A 22,348-nucleotide genomic window follows, 5' to 3' on the forward strand; every position below is an offset into this window, starting at 1 on the left:
TGTCTGTAGACGACTAGAGTTCAGTTCCCAATGCCCACGTCAGGCAGATCACCTAGAACTGCAGCCTCAGGGGACCTAACAGCCTCTCTTCTAGCCTCTGCAGTCACCTGCACGTGTGGGTGCACATAAATCACATGATTATATATATCTTAATGCTAAACGGGAGCTGGCAGAGTAACTCAGTGGGTATGAGGACATTCCCGACCCGTCCTGTCCCAGTGATTCACATGGTAGGAGGAGAGAACAGGCCCTCCACAGGGTGCCCTCCAGCCTTGGAGTGCACACAGAGGATAAATGAAATTTAACCGCGCTAACCAAGTGCCCTCTAGCGCCACACTGAAAGGGCAGCTGTGACCACTGCCTTTCACCTGCTTCTCTGAATGCCCTGGTTATCTTTGCTCACTCCCTGTCTTTGCTGCTTGCCTTTGACCTCTGCTACTCTCCCATCTGGTTCAGTCCCTGCCTCCTGCCTCCAGTCTAGAGTCTCTCTTGGATCCTAGGCCTCTCCATTCAGAAATCAGGAACTTTTGACCTCCCATATCTAAAACAGATCCTCTGCCAGACCAGACCTGTTCATTAAGGCTGGTCCCTGCTCTCTGGCTTCACACACACAGTAAGCTCTGTGACACGCCACCCCCACCTCTCTCCTATTTGCTGCCTCTAGGCCCAGACCAGCACCCTCCCTCGCCTGGGGTCATCACAATAACTTCCTTTCCTCCTTAAGTCCCTAGAATACCAAGCGACAGCCAGAGTGAGCCTGTGGGAGAGCAGCGATTGTCATCAACCAGTCATAGGCTTGACTGGAAAACCAAAGCCCGTGTGTGGCCTGAGCCCACACACACATGGCTCCGTCCTCCTTCAGAGCTCAGTCACAAAGCTTCCACCTCAGCAGCACCCGCCACTGCTCCTGTCTCTCCTGTGAGACTGGACCCTGCAGTGACTTAGCCTCCACCTGTTTTAGGTGCCCAGTGCCTGCTTTGAGTGTTTAGGAGTAGCTGGAGGTGATGTATTTTCAAATGCATTTGTAGCGCTGGTAAGATGGCTCAGTGGGTGAAGATTCGTGCCATGAAGCCTGCCGACCAAGAGCCACACCTCCCCTGCGAGTTACCCTTAACCTCCACAGGCATGCTGTGTGTGCACGCACACTCTCGTACCTATGAAAGTGTGAGCAGGCACAGATGGCAGCAATGTGAACTCGGGAGGTAGGAGCCTCATTAATCTCTGTTCCTATAGAAACTCACTGAATCTTGGCTTTATACGGACTGTAACTTTCAATCTAACATACTAACTAAAGAGTGCACCCCTCAGCTCTTAGGCTAGCATGTGTAGTCTGCACAGTAGAATAGCCAGAAAAGTAGCACCAGAAGCTGTTTTGAAGATATAGTATTTTGAAAAACGGGTTGGGGCCAGGGGGCGGGGAGCAGAGGGTGGGGAGCAGCCAGTGGGGAGAGTCCATTCAGGCCCAGGCGGGAAGAAAGCTCCAGGTCTTGGCACACGGCTTCTGGCTCACCTTCAGCAGCTCATAGAGCAGAGAGAGCGCATCCTTGCCCCGGGGCTTAGGCTGGTCCCCCATAAACTGCATCAGAGCTGCAGGCAGGATGTGGAGAGCAGTTAGCAGTGCCACCTCATAAAGCCTCACATCTGAAGCCTTACTCTTCAAACACACCAGGGAGGACAGTCGTCTCTAACTTGGTTGAAGAGGAAAACCCAAGGGTGCCAGTGTCAGCCGGCTGCCCCAGATGCCACACAGCCCATGGATGGAGAAACAAGCTGGTGGGGCAAACTTCCTAAATGGCAGATGGGCAGATCCAGCGGGAGCTCAAAGTGAGAGGGACCAGGTGCCCAGGTCCAAAGCACTGTGCACATGGGGACCAGGCTGCCTGCAGCCACTCACCCTTGAAGCCAGCCACAGCCTTACTGTGTGTGTCCTCACTGCAGAAGCTGGTGAGGGATTCCTGGATGGGGTCCTGTGACCAGAGAGCCTTAGCTGTCACACGGGGCCATGGGAGTCAGAAGGCGGATCCTAGGGCCAGACTCCTCCCCAGCAGGCCCCTTGCCTTAGTGTACTGGATCATGTTGAGGACAGCCTTCTTTTTGGTGTCTCCACTCATCTGGGTCAGCCTGTGAAAGGCAGAGGAAAAGACAGCCCTGTTTGCTTGGTCTTGCCCTTGTCCCAGGTAAGACCAATGGCCTGGTGACTGTGTGGGACTTTTACTGGGGAAAGCTGAGGACAGACAGGCACAGGGATTGGTTCAGGGCGCTCACCAGGTATGAGGCTTCCGGAAGTAGCGCAGGGCAAACTCCTGCATGGTGTAGTTGTGGGGTTCGGCAGACAGAGAGCTGCAGGTCGTGAGGGAGGTGGCCTCCAAGTCTTCACTGGGTTCTTGTGTCCTGGGATGGGTGGGGCGCTGGGAGCACAGGAAATTTGGTACCACCCCAATACCTACCATCTAGCCCAGAGGCCCTATACCCACTCTCACATCCCGGACGCCATACCCATTAGACCCAAGAGGAGTGACACCAGAAGCCACAGAGGCCCTATACCCACTCTCACATCCAGGACACCATACCCATTAGACCCAAGAGGAGTGACACCAGAAGCCAGGAAAGCCAAGGTTATTTATTAAGCATCCTCTATGGAGACACCGAACTAAGTACCAGAGTTAGAGGGTGTGGCTTACAGTCTCTCAAATGGCAAAAAGTCAGGAGATGGTAAAGGACAGGAACACAGTGAGCACTGGCCACCAGGACACAGGAAGTAGGCGGCACCCGAAGCGACCCTGCTCTTTCCTTCTGAGACTCCAAGTTAGGCCTGTATCACTTCACCTCTTCTGTCTTCCTCACCTCCTGAGCTGGCCCTGGCTTACTCTTGCGCTGCCAGCTGTTTCTCTTTCCCAGGGAAAAGGACAGGTCGGGGGCAGCAGCTGGCTGCACCAAGTCAGCAGGAAAGAGTCCGGAGCGGCCCCCGGCAGAGCCGAACTGCCAGCCTAGAAGGCATTCCCAAAGGATGGTTCACCTACCTCGCCCCTCTGCCCTGTGGCAGTCTCCCTCTGCCAGCCCTGGGGATACCTGGTTCCAGAGCGGCCACTGGCAGTAGCCTAATGAGGTCCCCACGATGGAAACTGAGGAGGCTGTTGTCATCGGTGATGTAGCTGCGCAAGGCGATGACATAGCCGGAGTCCTGTGGGCAGGCGGGTGAGCCACTATCTGCCTGGGCATCCTCCCACCCAGTACCCAGGAGTGCCAGAAACCTTGACTTAAACTCAACCCAGGGAAGCCAGGCAGCACAAGACAGTCCACACTTGCCTTCCTGAGCTCACTCAGAAACTGTTCCACCATGTCCCTGATGGCCCTCGCCCAGGTTGTGTGCAGTATCAGCTGCTCATTCTTCAGTGACAGCTCCAGGGTGGATCTGTTCCTGCACTGCACAGTCAGGACCTCAGCATAGCTGTGTATAGAGCCAGGGTGTGAGCTAGAGACCGATCCTGGCCGCGCGGGCCCAGGCTCTGCCCCAGCTTACCTGTAGGAGCAGAGTGTCTTCAGCTGCTCCAGGTGGAAGCTCGGGCTTTGGGTCACCTTCAGCAGCCTCAGTCCCCGGTGAGACACACCCAGAAGCTGCACGTCACTGCCACTCTCACCCTGTCAGAAGGCGAGTGGGTCAGTCACGCTCCTGGGCCAGCTGTCTGGAGTCCCTGAGCACAGAACTCCACAGCTGAGCCGAGTCACTGACCGAGACTGGGAAGATGCGTGAGAAGTAATTGGCCCAGTTGTCCCGAGCAGCAACCACAATGCGTTTCTTGATGCTGTCTTCAGCAGTGTCAAGGGAGTCCAGGCCCACCTCCAAGTCTCCTGTGGGCAGGAGGGTCCATGAAATCCTTGTTCCCATGACACGTCCCCTCAAGGCAGGTCTAGCCGTCTCACCCCGTACCCCAGCTCCGAGGACCCATACCCAGAAGGCCTTTCATTTTGTGCCGCTCATCCTGTGAGATCCGAGTGCAGGACTCTGTGAAGGTGTCCCGCAGGATCTGCAGGCAGAGCAAAGTGGTCAGCACCCGGCCCGGAGACCAGTATTCACCCACAGCAGCACGGGGGTGTGGTGCACAGCGGCCCAGTGGTGGTGCATACACAACCCTGCCGTGCCGGCTGAGTCTGGCAAGAGACACAGGTGGGGCAGGCAGAGGGATGGGGGACAAAGCAGAAAACTCCCAAAGCCCAGGATCATGTCCAGACCTAGAGTTCTTCCTTCCCCACCCCACACCCACCACCATCCTCCAGCACCATGGTCTGCTGCCGTTGGCATAGTGTATCAGCTGAGATATACCGCCCTGCCAGAAGCAACCAAGTAATGACCATTTATGAGGCACCTAGTGTGTGCTACAGCCTGAGTCACGTACACTTTGGCCCTCTCATTTGCAAAACTATTGCAAAAACTATTTGGTCACCGTGCCGTGCCTATCTTGTAAGGATTCTGTCAGGCAGGGCACACAGGCAGTGCTCTCCGAGTGCCCGCCAGCCGTTACTATACTCCTCGCAGGCTGTTAAACTAGGCCCAGGTTTGAGCAAGGGTTCAATCTTGCAGTCGATCTGTGGGTGTGGCAGGTTGGTAGGTGTGGCCGGGCTCTCACCTGCTGGCAGAGGAGACTGAGGCAATATGGATGACTGAAGTTCTCCCGGGGGTAGAACACCTAAGGCACAGTGGAAAGAGCCGAGATCAGATGCCAGGCTGTCCTCCCGTGTCTACCCCTGCCCTCCCTGGCTCAGCCGCGAAAACCAGCTTTGAAAAAATGGTTCATGTGAAAGGGGATGTGCTAGGCTTTTGGGCTCGGACCTCATCCAGCCCGCAACTGCCCTGCCAGCCCCAGAAGCCTGAGGCCCCACCCCTGTGCCCACCTCCTTGCGTAAGAACAACTTCCAGGGTGCATTGGCGTAGGAGAAGCACACGCTTCCAGAGGGCACAAGCAGCTTTGTGGAGATACCCTTGTCCTCCATGGGTTCTGTCAAGGCTGGCAGAGGGAGAGAAGAGCCTTAAGATGAGGACCTACGGAGCTGGGACTGAGGGGCCAGAGTCTCTCAGTCTGGCCTGTTTTTCTCAGCCTCCAACCCACTTCTGTTGGGAGCTGACTTTTAGCAGAAAGCGGCTATCAGCTTTGCAGCCATCTTGAGCCATATACCCTGACACGAGACTTGATTACAATAGCCTACAACAGCTGAGCACACTCTGATAACACCTTGCTTTAGATCCCCAGGACTTTCCTTAGGTGTGTGAGATTAAAGGTGTGTGACTTAAGAGTGTGACCTAGAGATCAGATTTAGAAACAAGACCTAAGGGCATGATTAAAGGTGTGACCAAAAGGCATGGCTTAGAAGTGAAACATATAAAAGGCGAGAGGCAGACAGGGAAAGCAACAGATTACTTGACATTAGGTAGGAGACACTTGGCTCTAGAGAGATCAATTTGGAGTAACAGAGATTCAGACACTAGGAGTAGGAGTAGACATTAGACACTCGGAAGAGAACAATGAGAGGAGTACAACTAGGAACTAGGAACTCAAGACTTGGGACTTGGACTAGGAAGAGAGACTGAAGAATAAACGGGATTGAAACACACTCTGTCTGGTCTCCATTCTTCGAGTCCATCCTCACTCTCTCTCTTGCTGAACCCCGACCCGCGGACTGGAGCCATAGCTTGGGCTGGGATACAGTGGCCGCCAAGCTCGGAGTGGAGAGGGCCTCAACATTTTAGGCCACCCAAAGTGGGGCAGCCTAGGCCCCAACATTTTCAGCTGTGACTCCTGGCATTATCCTGCCTTCATTTCTGGTCCTGATTTTTTTCTGAGTGTCCCTGACCATGTTAGCTGCAGCCACTGAGTTTCCCCTACCCCCACCCCCGCGCACACACAAAAAAACACATCTGTCAGGTCTACATCGAGGACAACACCCTATAAAGGTCAGTCCTTTAGTGCCAGACGGGCTCCAAGATGCCTCTGCCCTACCCTGAATAGGAATGAGGAATCTAGGCCTCTCAGACTCCAAAGTCCAGATACCCAAAGAGCTGGCCTCAGCCAAATGGGGATGACTTCTGCCATGAGTCCCAAGAGGCTGTCATGAATGCTGCCACCAACCCAAAGAGGCTCAACACTGGAAAGAGGATTCCTCACCATGAGACTCCACTGAAGGGGTCTTGGGCTCCCCAGGCAGAGGTTGCGGGAGGGCTGGTGGAGGCGGGGGTGCTGGAGCCATAGGTGGGTTTGGGTTACATGGGCCAAACAAGTCCCGAAGGGGTCCCTGCTTTTCCTGGATGGATATGGAGGGCTCAAGGCGAGGTCGAGCCTTGGATCGAGGAACCACATCTGGTGGAGAGCCCTTCCCTTGGTTGGGCGATGGCTGAAGGAGAAAGCGCAAGCCTATGGTCAAGGACAAGTTTACCCTGAAAGCCTAGGACCCCTGAGCAAATCAGCGCATGCCCCGGAGAAGATGAACGGCTGGGGGGCGGGGCTCACCGATGGGGGCGAGTGGGTGCCATTTATTCCTAACTTAGCCAAAGCCTCATCCTTAGGGTCGTTTTTCTTCTGAAAAGTTTTAAAGGGCCTCGTGGAAGAGAGAGAACGTTAGTAGCGCACAGGGCGATTCCCCTAGGAGAACCGGCTCTGGCCACATCCTCCCGGGGCTACCTGGTGGGTTGCACAGGCACGGGCACAGGCCCCGGGCGGCTCTGATACATGCGGATGATGTTGCGGATTTCCCTGCTGGGTTCCGGGCGCTGAGGTGTTGGGTTGGAGCTCTGCACTGGGGGTGGCCTGCTGGATTTGGGGCGCTGGGGTGTGGGGTTGGAACTCTGCATTGTGGGAGCCCCGCCCTGGGTCGGCACTTCCTCCTGCGCGGGTTCCACTTCATCATCCTTTACAGCTTTGGGCTGACTTTGTTTCGGTGGCTTCTTCACCACTGGGGGAGGAGGAGGAGGAGGAGGGGACAGTTCTGCCAGGAAGAGAGAAGACGATTGAACACTGTACGCTCGCTACGGGAACCACGGGAGCCGCAGCCCACCATACCTACCCTCTGTTTCCTCCTCATCCTCATCCTCCTCTGTCTCCTCCTGGGGGATCTGAACCTTGGCTGGAGGCTTCACCGTCTTCACCTTGATCGGCTCTTGCCCTGAAAAAATGGCCTCCTCTGTCACCTGTGTTTGTCCAGCTTGCTCCCCTGGGCTCCTGGACACACTGACAGAGGAACAGTGCAGCCTCCCCTTCCCAGGCTACAGGCATCGGTTAATTTCATGGCTGCCACCCTGAGGACCCTTACCCATCTTCTGGAAATACTCCCGTTTCTGTTGGAAGCTCCTGGGGCGCTGAGGCCTGCTTTCGGCCTCCTCTGGAGTGTCCTCCTGGCAGAAGGAAGAAATGGAGAGCAGCCCCCGACAGCCATGACCCCATCCTCATGACATCCCCTTCTGGTAGCTTCTCAGCCCCCATCCTGCCCACCCTCCTCCTAGTGTCTCATCTTGTTAGATCTGGTACCAACCTTCGACCCATCACCCACCAGACCAGACCTGACCCAGAGCTCTGCCTAGCCTAGGTTTCTTACTCTCAAGCAAACATCCAAATGTTCTAGGTTACTCTCTGGCTTCTCTTGGGGGGCAGGAGGCTTCTTGGCCTTGGGAGCAATGGCTGAGGGTGGAGGCTGGGAGGCAGGAGGCTTCTTGGCCTTGGGAGCAATGGTTGAGGGTGGAGGCTGGGAGGCAGCCTCAGAGGCCTGAGCTTGGTACTGGCGTCTCTGATTCTGCTGCTCCAGGGACAGGCTCATGGCCTGGGTGGTCATCTGCTGGGCCTTGGGAAAAGGAGAGGCAAGCCCAGTAAGAGCCTGGGCTGGCCCCACCCCCATGCCCGCACCCTCCAGGCAGCCCCACTGCCCGACCACAGTTCTTACCAGAATCATCGCCTGCTGGTTGATGAAGTTTTGTTGCTGTACTGCCAGCTGCCTTGTGTCCAAACTGGGCATCAGAGGCTGTGGCTGGGGTGGTACCATCATGGCTGTAAAGAACAGCAGATGTCCGGAGTGGGTAAGTGCCATGGGCAGATTTGAATCTCTTGGTCCTAGGTACCATCTGGACTCCCAGGACCGTCTCCCACACTTTTAGTCCTGAGAGCTTCTCTCCTGGTTCTTTTAACCCAGCCTCACCTGGCATGGTTGGGACTGTGCCCATGGCTGGCATCATGGGCATCGGTGCGGGCATCATAGCTGGCTGGTAGCTGGGTGCCTGTACCATACCTGGGTACACTAAGGCAACAGGGTCTCTCAGGGCCAGTTCTGTTTGACCCCCACATACCTTCTTCTCCCTCCAGCCCCAGGCAAAGAGAAAAGCATTGGCTGCTAGGGTACCAGCCAGAGCTCCCATCTCAGCTGCCTGCGGAGATTCAGAACGCCCTTACCTGTGCTGCTAGGCCTGGGAGGCCCTAGAGAGGCAGCTTCCCTACTCACCCATGGGGTAGCCCTGCTGGGTGGGCCCTATAGAGCCCCCTCCCTTCATGCGTCTGCTCAGGGCCCGGCCTTGTTCCAGATCCTGAAGGGACAATGTACAGCGTCAAAGCTAGAGCCTGGGAGGAACAGGAGTGGCCAGGCCCCAGCCCCAGTCTCAGCTCCAGCCCCAAAGCAAAGGGGATGGTGGGTAGGCCACTCACACTGAAGCCTGGGGAGAGCACTGGCTCAAAGAGGTGGTCCAAGAAACCATCCAGGTTCCCCGGCTTCCTGGCCTCACCTGTTGGGCAAGAATAAGTTCCTGCATCCATGGGGTGAGAGGCCACCCCTGAGCCCATTCCCAGCGCTCTGCCTTACCTGGAGGGCCGCTGCTGGGCAGTCCTGGGGCTGGACCTGGAGGGGGACCTGGGGGCAGGGGAGGAGCCTGGACACCAGGGGCTGGAGGGATGTTCTCAGCTCTGTGGGAAAGAGTGGGCCTAGCTAAGGGACTGTGTGGGAGTCACCTCTGAGAGGAGTGAGAGGCCGTCAACATCTGCACCACACCACGTGATGGCAGGGTGGCTGTGGGAGTTACCAGCTAGGGACAGGGCAGATGGGTGGTACATACAAACCAAGAGGAGCGATGGGGTAGTTGTGGGGACCAGATGGGTCTCCCAAGTCCTCAGTCTGACCTATCAGGTCCAACACAAAGTCACAGCCAGGCAAGTCCTGCCAAGCATCCCCAGAATGCAGTGACACTGACCAGCCACGAGGGGGCGCCTCCAGGCCTCTGGGTGGGACAGGAGAGAGACAGGAATAGGCAGATGACAACTCTTAGGAATGGAGGGCAGTCTCTGAGGGTGGGAGCCCTTCCTAATGATGTCCCCATCCCATGTGTGAGCCAGGAGCTCAACCTCACTCATAAGTCTCAGATTGAGACTCCTATTTATACCTCAAAGCCCTTCTGGTTATCTTCAGGTTCTAATATCCCATTCACTTGCCTATGGAGTTAGGATCTGGGCCTTATGCTGTCACAGGGCCCGTCATTTAGAACCTCTATTTTCTCTCTAAAATCTACAGTTGGAGGCCATTCACCCTAAAACCTCCCCTTTCTATTCACTGAGGAACAGCATCCATCCCTGGGCCCTTGGGGACATGCAGTGAGAGCAGCAGTCAGTGGTCAGTCTGCCGCACTGTCCCACCCTGAGGTCCCACACCTGCTCTGCAGGATCCAGCCTGCAAACTGCTCTCCCGTGGTCCAGGATTCCACTTCTGCAGAGTAGCTTTCCTCTGTGGAAGGGCGGTTAGAGGGAGGGTAAGAGACACAGGGCTCCACCCTGACAGTAAGTAGTTACTGTCCCCACACCAGACAGAGGACATGAGGATCACAGGGAAAGTCAGTAAGATGGCTGAGGCAGGAGGAGACCAGGAAGCCAGGACAGGGCTGGCTCCACTGGCTGAGGGAGGCAGGCCTCACCGTTGAATGTGAACACATCCAGCGCCATGCGGCCCCGCCGCAATCCAGCCTTCCACTCAAGGTGGGTGGGTGGGTGGGACCTTGAGGCCATGGGAGCCAGCGGTGTCTGTTCCAGGGCACCTAACAGCTTGTGCTGGCACAGGGCTGCCATGCCACTGGGGGCATGGTCAGATACAAATCTGTGGGGACAACATGGGGCTGCTGTAAGCTTGGTGGGGGATCTGGTCCCACTCACAGGACCCTGCCCACTGGGCTTCCTACTTGAGCAATGGCTTCTCCAGGGCAGGTGTAGGGGGGAAGGAGCTGAGTAGGATGGCCATTAGGGCCCAGCCACGCTGACACTGCTGTTCATCCGGATTGTGCCACAGCTGGGTCACCAACTGGCTGAAGAGCTCATCTCGAAGTCCCGGCCGGCGCTGTGCCTGCTGCACCAGGAACGTGCCCATGGTTTGTTCTTGCCAAGACTGCAGGGATCCTTCTCCAAGGAGACGCAGCATCTGTGGACACAAAAGCCAGGGCAGGAAGCACAGGGCTCCCCTGCACCTTTTCCGTCCTTACAGTGGCCACCCTGTCCCTCCTGGAGGAGTCACTCACCACCCTATTGATCTCCAGAGCCTGCTGAGGGTTCTCGCCATCCAACCGTGTCAGGGGCTCATCCAGTGGCTGCCCTGGTGGAGGCAGAAATGGCTTCTGGAGGGAAGGAAGGTGACATAGTGTTTGTCCTCTGAGTTGACCAGAGAATCCACTCCTCAAGGACAGCCCCCAACCCCTGAGCGTGTACCCTGAGAGGAAAGACTTGTGTGTGTGTGTGTGTGTGTGTGTGTGTGTGTGTGTGTGTGTTACATGGCCATGCATGTGCAGTGTGCCCCAGGAGGATACCAGTCATCTTCCTTATTTGCCCTTAGCCTGTTACGGAACTGAAAAGCTTGCCGTTTTGCATAGGCCGAATGGCCAACAAATTCCAGGGGTTCATCTGCATCTGCTTCCTAATATTGGGGTTACAGACATCATGGTCATGCCTGGCTTCGTACATGGGTACTGTAGATTTGAACCCAAGAGAGCTCTGGAAGCTCTAATGCCCAGTGAGAAGCCCCTCACCCCTTTTTTTTGTTTGTTTGTTTTTTTGTTTTTTTGTTTTTCGAGACAGGGTTTCTCTGTATAGCCCAGGCTGTCCTGGAACTCACTCTGTACACCAGGCTGGCCTCGAACTCAGAAATCTGCCTGCCTCTGCCTCCCAAGTGCTGGAATTAAAGGCGTGCGCCACCACTGCCCACCCCTCACCCTTTAACTGTTCTTTCCGTAATTGACACCAAGCCAGACAAAGTGCTCCGCACCAAGTGCCCCGCCATCGATCCCAGCACTCGGGAGGCAGAGGCAGGCTGAGGGCCTCTAGAAGGAGTTCCAGGCCAGCCAGGACCACTGAAGTTAAGACCCTGCCTTTAACTTTTTTATTAAAATAAGGTTGGGCATGGTGGCACACACCTTTAATCCCAGCACTTGGGAGGCAGGGGCAGGTGCCTCTCTGAATTTGAGGTCAGTCTGGTCTACAGAGTAAGTTCCAGGACAACAGGGCTACATGGTGAGACCCTGTCTCAATAAATAAATTAATCAAAATAAACTGGTAAATAAACTGATTCAAGAAGCTTCTTTACATGCCGTTGTGAATCCTGCTATCATATTTAATCCTCTGGCATTTAAGCTTCTCCTGCTGTTAAACTTTCTTTAAGGACACAACTTTAATGTAGGGCAGTGCCACGGGTACGATAAAGGTGTGGCCGGAATAAGCCTGTGTGTCAGAGACTTCTGTATAAGGACTGCTTTCAGGGCAGCTCTGTTGACCACAGGAATAGCTTGGGACCCCGTTTCTGCCTGTCGGGTGTTACACAGGAGCTTCTGAATGCTGCTGGAAGCCCAGAGGCGTCTCACCTGGAAGCTGGTAGACAGAAAACTGGAGAAGGGAAACTGGTCAATGTCTGGAGGGAGACTCAGGCTGGGCCGGGCTGGAACCTCAGGTGGCAGGCACTCTGTGATGCTCCCAGTCAGCATGGCCTGGTGGTCTGGGAAGGAACACAAGAGGCAGCCTAGGACACTCAAGACTGCCGCTCTTCCTGTCAGGTTGCCAGCCACCATGGACAGAGTGTGGTGAGTGGCTCAGGGAAAGAGGCAGGTGGGGCCAGCCGAGCAGCATAAGGGACTTGTCTCTACACCAAGAGGACTCACCTTCCGCCCTCTCCAGGAGAGCAGCCAGCTGGGCTGGGATCTCTAAGCGCCCCAAGTCCTGGTGGAGCAAACCAATGATCAGGAACTAAAGGACAGTCAAGAAAGACTGGGTGCCCCCCGCTCCCCAAATCTCCAGAATGATAAGTGTCCCTAAATAACACATCCTGGGAACAGACGATCAGGTCTCCAGAGTCTCTGAGGAAAACCGAGAGAGTCCCAGTCTTCTGCTGAGGTGGCACATAACAGACAGGATCCTGATGGTATCCTATGTGTCACAGTCTTCCCCACACTATGCCAGGCTCACACCACACAGGACCCCCGCTTCCAGATCACTCACCATATTTGATGCTTTCCCCCAGGGCTCCCCTCTCTGCAGGCCACGGGAACGCTGTGGGAGATCCAACAAGAGTTGACGCCCCCACACCACTAGCAGCCCATCCCCAACTCAGCAGCTCAGGGTCCCCTCTTGTCCCCAGGAGACAGGATGGTAGCAAAGGAAATGTCATAGACCCAAAAGGATACAACACCCGACCTCACCCACCTCTGCCCCCTCTCCAATCTCACCGTCACCGGGCTGTGGCTGTCACTGCCTGCCTGCTAGGACACCAGGAAGAGGTAAAGAAGAGGGGAACAAATGGTCTCAGGGGACAAAGTCCAGCTGGGGAGGAGCCAAGGAGGGGACAGAATGTAGGCATTGACCTTTGAGCAGCTTTATGGGTCTCACAAAGAGTCATCAGGTGAGAGAGAGAAGAAGGAGGCCACGGCGGCCTGGAGGGAACAGAAGGAACTGAGGCTAAAAGGGGGAGCCAGGCCTGGCGGGGCAGGGGGGCAGCAAGATGAAGACAGCAGCTCAGGGCCCCAGCCGGAACAGGAGACGGAGGTGGTCGGCACGCAGTGGGCTCGGATACTTCAGTCCTGGCGAGTTCAGGCTGTCAGGACTCTGGCCACTTGGCTAGCCAAGGTCACCTGGCTTCTCTCCTGAGCTTCCCCACAATCCAGGAACACTTTCAAACCCTTCTTACCTGTAGCTTCTGTCGTCTCCGGAGCAGGGGCTGAGCCACTAGGAGGATGGTGTTGAGTTGTCCTAGAGCTGACCTCCGCCGGAGATATCGCTTCCTGAAGGCCATAGGAGTAATGTTGGGGAGGGTGGGACCCGAAACTTAAGCTTCTTCCCTGGTACCTGAACCCTCTCTAAACCTAGACCCTAGTGTGAGAATGGACTCTGGATTGGTGAATCCCCCAATGTTTAACAGTAAAGAACAAAGTGCTATGGTAAACCAGGAAATATTTTGTTCTCAGACTGTTTCACTATGTAGCCCAGGCTGGCCCTGAACCCGCCTCTGCCCCGTGAGTGCTATGAGTATAGGCATATGCCACCACTTTCAGCTTTTAGGATTTTTTTTTTTTTTTAAAGATGTATTTATTTCTTGTACGAGAGTACACTGTCACTGTCTTCAGACACATCAGAAGAGGTATCCCCATTACACCACCATGCGGTTGCTGGGAATTGAACTCAGGACCTCGGGAAGAGCAGTCAGTGCTCTTAACCACTGAGCCATCTCTCCAGTCCCAGCTGTCCTGGAGCTCACTCTGTAGACCAGGCTGGCCTCGAACTCAGAAATCCGCCTGCCTCTGCCTCCCAAGTGCTGGGATTAAAGGCGTGCGCCACCACTGCCCGGCCACAAATGTTCTTAACTACTGAGCCATGGCTCTGCCCCCGTAGGTTTATTTTTAATACTTATCCCACTCAGAACTCCTTCATTGAGGAGACTGGTTTTCTCATAGCTGGGAAATTCTCAAAGATATTCTGTTTGCATGTTCCTTCTTCTGACCTCCAAGGGCTCCAGGCACACGTGTGGTACACAGACATATATTAAAAGCACCCATACACATACAGTAAATAAATAAGTAAATAAATAAGCCTGGGGCCAGGGAGATGACTTAGTTGGCAAAGCGCTTGCTGCACAAACATGGGGAGCTGAGCGCCAGGCCTCCTCATCCACACATATGCCAGCCAGATAAGGCAGCACGCTAGTAACCTCAGTGCCCAGGAGGTAGAGGCAGAAAGATGCTTGGAGCTCACGGGCTACCCAGACTAGCCAAATCAGCAAATTCTAGGTCTGGTCTAGTCTCATGGAAGGAAGGAAGGAAGGAAGGAAGGAAGGAAGGAAGGAAGGAAGGAAGGAAGGAAGAAACATTGAGAACAACCAGGGAGGAGAGACTCGGTGTCAATCTCTGATCTCCACACTCATGTGCACACATGAGTATCCACACCAGCAGGCACATCTCCACATTCACATATGCATACATACATGACCATGCACACACAGAGACCACACACACATACATTAGTGTTGGGGGCGGACTTTTAGCAGAAAGCGGCTATCAGCTTTGCAGCCATCTTGAGCCATATACCCTGACATGAGACTTGGATTACAATAGCCTTCAACAGCTGAGCATGCTCCGATAATCTTGGTTTAGATACCTTGAGATTAAAGGTGTGTGAGATTAAAGGTGTGTGAGATTAAAGGTGTGTGAGATTAAAGGTGTGTGAGATTAAAGGTGTGTAATTTAAGAGTGTGACTTAGAAGTGTAGAGATCAGATTTAGAGACAAGACCTAAGGGCATGATTAAAGGTGTGACCAAAAGACATGGCTTAGAAGTGAGACATATAAAGGCGAGAGGCAGACAGAAGAGTAGAGAGAGAATCAGACACTTCAGAGAGTACAACTTGGAGTACAACTTGGAGTAGGAATTAGGCATTAGGTAGCAGGCACTTGGAAGAGAATTTGGAAGAAGTAACTTGGAGAAAGAACTTGGAGGCACTAGGGACTAGGAACGTAGGACTTGGGACTTGGAGAGAAGAAGAGAGACTGAAGAATAAAGGGGATTGAATCACACTCCATTCTTCGAGCCCGTCCTCTCTCTCTCTCTTGCTGAACCCTGACCCGCAGACCAGAGCAGCAGCTTGGGCCGGGAAACAGTGGCCGCCAAGTGTGGAGTGGAGAAGGCTGCAACATTTTTGGCCGCCCAAAGTGGGCCAGCCTAGGCCCCAACATTTTTGGCGCCCGAACAGGGACTAGTGCGGGTCTCAACACATTAGGACTGGAAGCGGTGCAGCTCCCTTGCAGAGTCCTTCCCCGCATACTCAAGTGCGTGGCTTTGATTCCCAACACAAAAACTCAACCCATTGATCAGAGAACCCAGCAGTCTGTCCGGAATTCTCATGCAGCAGAAGACGGTACAAAGAAAGTGAGAAGACAATGCTCAGAATAGAAAACCACCAAGTCATGTGCTTAGTGGTGGCCCGATATCCAGAAAATACAGGGAATTCTTGCAGCTTATGACCAGAGACAGGGGAGAGGTGGAAGAGGTGGCTCAGTGGCTAAGAGCACCTGGTTTTGCAGAAGACCAGAGTTTAGCTCCTGGCACCCACATAATGGTTCACAACTACCCATAGCTCTGGTCAGGGAAGCCAATGCCCTCTTTTGAGTGTTGTGGATATCAGACACATACACAGTGCATATATGTATGTGCAGGCAAGACTCATACACATAAAGTAAAATAGCAGCCAGTAAAAGAGCTGTGTGTGGGGCTGGAGAGATGGCTCAGAGGTTAAGAGCACTGGCTGCTCTTCCAGAGGTCCTGAGTTCAGTTCCCAGCAACCACATGGTGGCTCACAACTATCTGTAATGGGATCCGATGCCCTCTTCTGGTGTGTCTGAAGATGGCTATAGTGTACTCACATACATTAAATAAATAAATAAATAAATAAATCTATCTGAGAGAGAGAGAGAGAGAGAGAGAGAGAGAGAGACAGAGAGAGAGTTATGTGAGAGAGAGAGTTATGTGTGCTGGATAGCTGGATATCCATAGTTCCAGCGCTCAGGAGGCTGAGGCAAGAGGATGGTTTTGAGGCCAGCCTGGGCTATACAGCAAGATCCTGTCTCAAGAGCAACCAAGCAAGATCCTGGAGAACACTTGCTGCTCACCCAGAGGACCTGGGTTCCCAGCACTCACATGGCGGCTCATAACTACCTGTAACTCTAGTTCCAGGGGATTTGCTCCCTTCTTCGAACCTTCAAGAACACTGTATGCACATTCTGCATAAACACTCAGGAAAAGCACTCATAACGCATAAAATAAAATACACTTTTCCAAAATGCCAATGAAACAAAACAGCAGGCCATGGGTTAAAACAGACATTTCCATAAACGGGTGAAACTCACGTGAAAATACGCTCGGCACCGCAGGTCATTAGAGAAATCAAGTCAAAAACAACCAGAGCTGGGTTCGAGACACACAACTATAATCCCAGCACTCAGGAGGCAGAGGCAGGTGGATCTCAGAGTTTGAGGCTAGCCTAGTCTATACAGAGAATTCCAGACCAGCAGAAGCTACATAGGGAAAATGTTTCAAAAAACAAAAACAGAAATGGATTAGCAAAGATGTGTGGCGCTGTTTATACTGCCAGCTGGAATACAGACTGACCTAAACACTGTGAGAGCCACTGAGGCAGATCCTCAAAGAGTGGAGCCAAGAGACGGGCGTGACCCGGCAATTCTCTCCTAGGTACACACCCAACATGTAAAACAGAAAGTCCAATAGATACTCTAACAGCCACGTTCCCACACAGCCATCAGCAAGAAGCCATGAATCTAAACAGTGGGACATTATTCAGTCACAGAAAGCAAGCGGAAAGTTCTGATCTGTGCTACAACACAAACTCTGAAGGCATTGAAAGCTAGGTAAATTAGGCCAGGCATAAAGGGAATAGACCTGCAAGATGCCTCACAGGAAATACTTAGGATATGCAAATCGAGGGCCCAAGAACACACTGGGAGTTAGTAGAAGCTGGTGGCTTGGGGGGGGGGGGGAGGAGTCAGGAGTCACTGCTCCATGGACACTGTGCCTCAGGTTATGTGTGGGACACAGTAGTGCTGCCAGGTGGTAGTGTTACACGCCTTTGATCCCAGCACTCGGGAGGCAGAGGAAGGTGGATCTGGGAGTTCAAGGCCAGCCTGGTCTACAAAGCAAGTTTCAGAACAGCCAGGACTGATACACAGAGAAACCCAGTCTCAAAACAAAACAAAAACAAAAACAGATAGTAGCGATGGTTGCCCATGATGGTGTTTCTCAACATGGTGCTTGCTTCATCTTATTTCTCAGCCCTCAAGTTCGACTTGGGTCAATGACAGCATTACTTTCCGAACCTGACCCCTCCCCTGCAGCTAGCCCAGAAGGCCAAATCCCTGCAGCCTTTGTCTCTGCATCTCCAGCATCTGGCCCGGATGGACAGAGTAGCTGCCGGATGCCAGGTATAGTGGTGGGTGGATATAATCTCAGATCCAGAAGGCTGAGGCAGGAGGATCATGGGTTTGAAGCCAGCCTGGTCTTCCCAGCCTTACCTTCCCACTTTGGTCCTGGCTCCAGTACCTGCTCACCTGGCCTGGAGTCCACGCACACGAGCCTGCATCCGGGGCAAGAGACGGAGGCGCTGCCGGGTGATACAGGTTCGGAGGCCACGGTGCAGAGTGAGCAGGGCTTGTGAGCGCCGCTGAGCCCACAGTTGTTCTAGCTGCTGCCAGCCCTGCTCCTGCAGGAAGACCTGTGGGCAGAGGCAGGCTTCAGGAGGTGGGGGTGGGGTGGGGTGGGGGTGAGGTAGGAGATGGGGTCGGGGGAGGGGAGAATTTAGGAAGCAGACTGGACATGTCTACTCTTCTCCTCTGGCCACATCTGGTCACATGCTCTATTCTAGGGGCCTCCCGGTAGTTGGCAGCCAACCGCACTCCCACTGAGAAGGACCACGGGATGTATAGCTTGTCCATGTTTAACCCAGCAGGGGCCTGTCCTTTTCATGTATACCTGTCCTCTGTGCACTCACATGTACCTGGGTGACTCCAAGATGATAGAGCGATGACTCTGGCCCCAGCAGGTCATTGAGGATGACGCCACACCTCTCCTGGTCAGAGACAGCTTTCTGTCTCCCTGACTCCAGAGCCCGAAACCTGTCCAAAAGACACAAAAATGGGGTCAGAAGAGCAAGGACCGGTTTTTGTTTTGTTTTGTTTGACACATGATTGACAGCTGAATGTGAACTCATTGATAATTACTCAATTTCTGGGTCAATCAACAACTTGGGATATCCTGTGTCTGTTACTGTGATAGAACACCCTGACACAAAGCAACTTAGGAAAGAAGGGTTGGGAGGCAGAGGCAGGCAGATTTCTGAGGTCGAGGCCAGCCTGGTCTACAGAGTGAGTTCCAGGTCAGCCAAGGCTATACAGAGAAACCCTGTCTCCAAAAAAACAAAAAAAAAAAAAAAAAAAAAAAAAAAAGAAAGAAAGAAAGAAGGGGTTTATTTGGCTTTAATTCCGGTTACAGTCCACTGGTGCAGTCCAATCAAGGCAGGAACTTGAGGCCTTCTGGTCACATCACACCAGTCAGAAGCAGAGAGTGATGGATGCCTGCACTCAGGTAGCCATCTGTCTACCTCGATTGAGGACTCCCTGCCCAGGGAATGGCGTTGCTAGACAGCCAGGTCTTCCTATGTTTATTAATGATCAAGAATGGTCTTCCACAGACATTGCCACAGGGGAGGCAGTCTGGATAGATGAGACTATCATCCAGGGCTGGAGAGATGGCCCAGCGGTTAAAAGTACTGACTGCTCTTCCAGAGGTCCTCAGTTCAATTCCCAGCAACCACATGGTGGCTCACAACCATCTGTAATGGGGTTTGATGTCACTTTCTGGTGTGTCTGAAGACAGCAACAGTGTACCCACATACATGAAAATCCTATCATCCAGCTGAGTGGGGGCAGTGCACATGCCTTTAATCCCAGCAGAGGCAGGCAGATCTCTGAGTTCGAGGCCAGCCTGGTCTATAGAGAGTTCCAGAACAGCCAGGGCTACAAGAGAGAAACCTTGTCTCAAAAAACAACAACAACAAAACCCAACCATCTTCCAGAGCTGGAGAGATGGCTCAGTGGTTAGGAGCACTCTCAGCCCTTGCAGAGGACACAGGTTCAGTTCCCAGCACCCATGACTCATCTTACAATTGCCTATAACTACAGTTCTAGGGTCTGACTCCCTGTTCTGACCTCAGTAAGCACCAGCATGTTCATAATGTGTGGGGCGGTGGGCTGTGAGAAGCAGCTGGGTGCTTGGTCAAGCATGAGCTTGGAACCCCGGAACCTTACTGGACGGCAGGAGTTCAGCTCTGCTCTCAGGCCCTGATTCTTTTCATTTAGCTTCAGCCCTCCAACAACCACTCCCACAGAGAGGTCTATTCTATGGCCAACAGTCACAAGGAACAGGCCTCAGGCCCTAGAGAGATTTACATACTAATGAGGTACCTGAAGGCCAGAGGGTGGAGCCAATTAAACATTCTTCCCCAGCCCCTCCCCCCTCTCTCTCTCCCTATTTAACTCAGGTCTGCCCTGGGTTTTGGGGGGTGCATCCAGATCCATCCACCATCTGCCATGACATTAAAGCCTGTAAAAACCCATGGATTTTCTTGTGTCATTGGGGCTGCACCGTGAGGAGCCGTGGAGAGGCCTTTAGTGAGCCCCAGCTGGAACAACCCTGTGTTCTCCAGCCACATACATATAACTTTCCTCTCTCTCTCTCTCTCTCTCTCTCTCTCTCTCTCTCTCTCTCTCTCTCTCTCTCTCACACACACACACACACACACAAATAAACCTAACAAAACACAAGTCTCTTTCCAGCTGACTCTAGGGCGTGTCAGTGAAGTCACCTGGCTAGACCCGGGCAGGGTGCTGACTTCAGGCAGAGAGCTGGGCAGGTGAGCCCTTTGCTCTGGAGAAGGGGCAGGTAGAAGGTACTATGAGGCCAGGCAAGGCTAAAGAGGTAACATGTGTGACCCAGTGGCTCTCTGGGATGCCTGATACACACTAACAGGGGGTGGGGGTGGGGCTCGATGAATGTCTGAGGAGGGCAGGGCAGGGCAGAACTGCAGGGCAGGTCATCAACAGACCCAGCCAAGGCTGGGAAGACAATGTCCTCCTCAATCCAGAGCTCAGAGCTTCCTAGAAGAGGTGACAGTCAGTGATTTGGCAACTGTCCCAGGGCAAGGGCAGCACCTTCTCACCTATTGTGTGTCATTCTCTAGCTCAGGGACACTCACTACACTCATCTAGTGCCTGCTTCAGGCTCCACCCCTCAGCTAAGCTGTCCCCTTGCTAAGACAGTCACAGGCAGAGGGTGGCCAGAGCCCTGAGAGGAAACCTCAGAGAGACAGGTTCAAGCCAAGGCCCAATAGACCTCACATTCAGTCACCAGCTTTCCTAGATGCTTCTGAGCTCTCTCTCAAAGGCTGCTGCACCCTCACTGTCCCGGAGACCGGCCAGCCTACTCCCCACAGCTGCCCCTGTGCCTGCCATCCCTTATCAATCTGAAAGGCTCTTCGAACTATGATCCGTCATCTCACTTGGTCACAACCTCGTGATCATGGTTGTGCCCAAGCGGCTGCATGGTAAGGTCCCAGGGCAGGCAGGGTGCCAGTCACCTCCAGCAGGGCACTAGCTCTGAGGAGATGAGGAGACTGTAGAAAGGAGTGTGAGTGAGTGTGTGTGAGCATGCATGTGTGAGCTAGCGTGTGTTAGCTAGCTTGTGCACATGCGTGTGTGAGAGAGCATGTGTGAGCAAGTTTGTGTGAGCTAGCGTGTGAGCATGCATGAATGTAAGGAATGGTGAAGGAAAGACTGTTGGATGTCTCGCACATAGTCGCTTCTCTGCCAAGACCACCTACCATCAGGTGTTGGCTTCTGCTACCTCACCGTGGAATCCTACCTTGCCAGAAAGACTTGGAAGGGCACTCGTACAGGGAAGTGGGTACTTCGGGTGCCTATGACCTCCAGGATACCAGCCTGACGCAGCTGCTCTGCCACATGTCCCACGTCAAAGAGGCCTGGGAGCTGGGAGCCAGAGACACAGCCAAGGAGAGCTGGTGTCAGAGCTGGGAACAGAGCTGAGAGGGGAGGGTCCTAGAGGTGGGGGATGGAGGGGAGTATGGCAGGGGTGAGGTTGGGGAAAGGGAGCTCACCTTTCCAGGGGTGGGGTTGAGACAGTGGATGACATAGACATGGCTCCTGCTGAGTGGAAGGGGGACAGTCACAGACCAGATTACCCCCCATCCCGTCCTCTGGGGTCCAGTGGAAGGCCGCAGTTCTCACCTGCCTAACCGAGCTAGCAAGTCACCCAGGGACTGCTGGAACCGTGAGGCCAATGTGGGCTTGCTTTGCTCAGCCCCAACCTGGGGCTCTGCTTCCTGGAACAGGCTGCCCATGAGCTGTGTGGGATGAGATGGGTCTCAGCTGTTTCCATCCTGGGCCTGTCCACCCACTACACAGCTGAACCGCCCACCCCCTGTTCCTCCATCCAGGTGTCAAGGACTAGCTCCGCAGAGCTTGCTGAACCTAAAGGAAGGCTAGGTCACCTGCAGCTGGCTCTGCCTGAGTGCCTCCAGCATGGCAGGGTCCAGGCGGTCCCTGTTTCTGTTTATGAACTTGTGCACCTGCAAGAGAGGAGCCTGGTGAAACCGCCCTGTGGGAGACTGGATGTGCACCACACCTCAGAAACTGATGGCCTTCTCAGCTCTGCAAAGTCCTGCTGGCACCTGGCCTTTCTGGTTCAGCCACCAATGGGTCCATGTTTAGTAAAGTTCTTCCGGGCATGTAGAACAGTTTCCTACCTCAGAGAAAAGTCTGCTCTGCCCTCCGCCTCTTCAGTACTCTCTTGATTACTCTCATGCCTTTCTCCACATAAAACTCAGAATGGTTTGCCTTTTTTTTTTTTTTTTCCCTTTGAGACAAGTTTTCTCTATATTGCCCTGGCTGTCCTAGAACTCCCTCTGTAGACCAAGCTGGCCTCGAACTCAGAGATCCATCCACCCGCTCTGCTGGGGTTAAAGGCGTGGACACCTGGCTGCTTCTTCGTTTTTTTAAATCAAAACCCAATCTCAGGGACAGGGCTGTGGCACAGCTGGAGGAGCCTTTGCCTAACACGCCCGAGCCCCAGGGGCTGATTCCCCCGGCACCGCTTAAACCCTGAGCTGGGCACGGGTGTTGCACACCTGCAGACCCAACACTTGGGGACTGGAGGCAAAAGGATCAGAAATTGAAGGTCATCCCCGGCCACAAGAAAGTTAAAGACCGGATGAGACCTATGAGACCCTGACTC

At 53.8% G+C, this 22,348-nt stretch overlaps 1 protein-coding gene across 1 annotated transcript in view; it reads right to left on the bottom strand.

The window, feature by feature from the left end:
• The window catches only part of Myo15b (myosin XVB), a 39,031-nt gene that overhangs the window by 3,012 nt on the left and 13,671 nt on the right, over positions 1–22,348 (bottom strand). The window contains 38 exon segments of the mRNA XM_076935470.1: positions 1,511–1,587; positions 1,895–1,967; positions 2,058–2,121; positions 2,266–2,408; positions 2,845–2,987; positions 3,070–3,181; positions 3,307–3,448; positions 3,521–3,639; positions 3,731–3,849; positions 3,950–4,025; positions 4,626–4,685; positions 4,891–5,003; positions 6,159–6,384; positions 6,501–6,588; positions 6,672–6,975; positions 7,054–7,152; positions 7,300–7,381; positions 7,582–7,824; positions 7,924–8,027; positions 8,176–8,274; positions 8,476–8,557; positions 8,676–8,752; positions 8,830–8,930; positions 9,080–9,241; positions 9,669–9,741; positions 9,929–10,107; positions 10,190–10,425; positions 10,523–10,618; positions 11,855–11,985; positions 12,149–12,206; positions 12,486–12,536; positions 13,171–13,264; positions 17,593–17,756; positions 18,039–18,156; positions 20,960–21,084; positions 21,213–21,258; positions 21,343–21,458; positions 21,606–21,683. Of these exon segments, the coding sequence (XP_076791585.1) occupies positions 1,511–1,587; positions 1,895–1,967; positions 2,058–2,121; positions 2,266–2,408; positions 2,845–2,987; positions 3,070–3,181; positions 3,307–3,448; positions 3,521–3,639; positions 3,731–3,849; positions 3,950–4,025; positions 4,626–4,685; positions 4,891–5,003; positions 6,159–6,384; positions 6,501–6,588; positions 6,672–6,975; positions 7,054–7,152; positions 7,300–7,381; positions 7,582–7,824; positions 7,924–8,027; positions 8,176–8,274; positions 8,476–8,557; positions 8,676–8,752; positions 8,830–8,930; positions 9,080–9,241; positions 9,669–9,741; positions 9,929–10,107; positions 10,190–10,425; positions 10,523–10,618; positions 11,855–11,985; positions 12,149–12,206; positions 12,486–12,536; positions 13,171–13,264; positions 17,593–17,756; positions 18,039–18,156; positions 20,960–21,084; positions 21,213–21,258; positions 21,343–21,458; positions 21,606–21,683 (4,473 nt within the window).

This window comes from Arvicanthis niloticus, chromosome 6 (genome assembly GCF_011762505.2).
Source record: "Arvicanthis niloticus isolate mArvNil1 chromosome 6, mArvNil1.pat.X, whole genome shotgun sequence".
NCBI lineage: Eukaryota > Metazoa > Chordata > Mammalia > Rodentia > Muridae > Arvicanthis > Arvicanthis niloticus.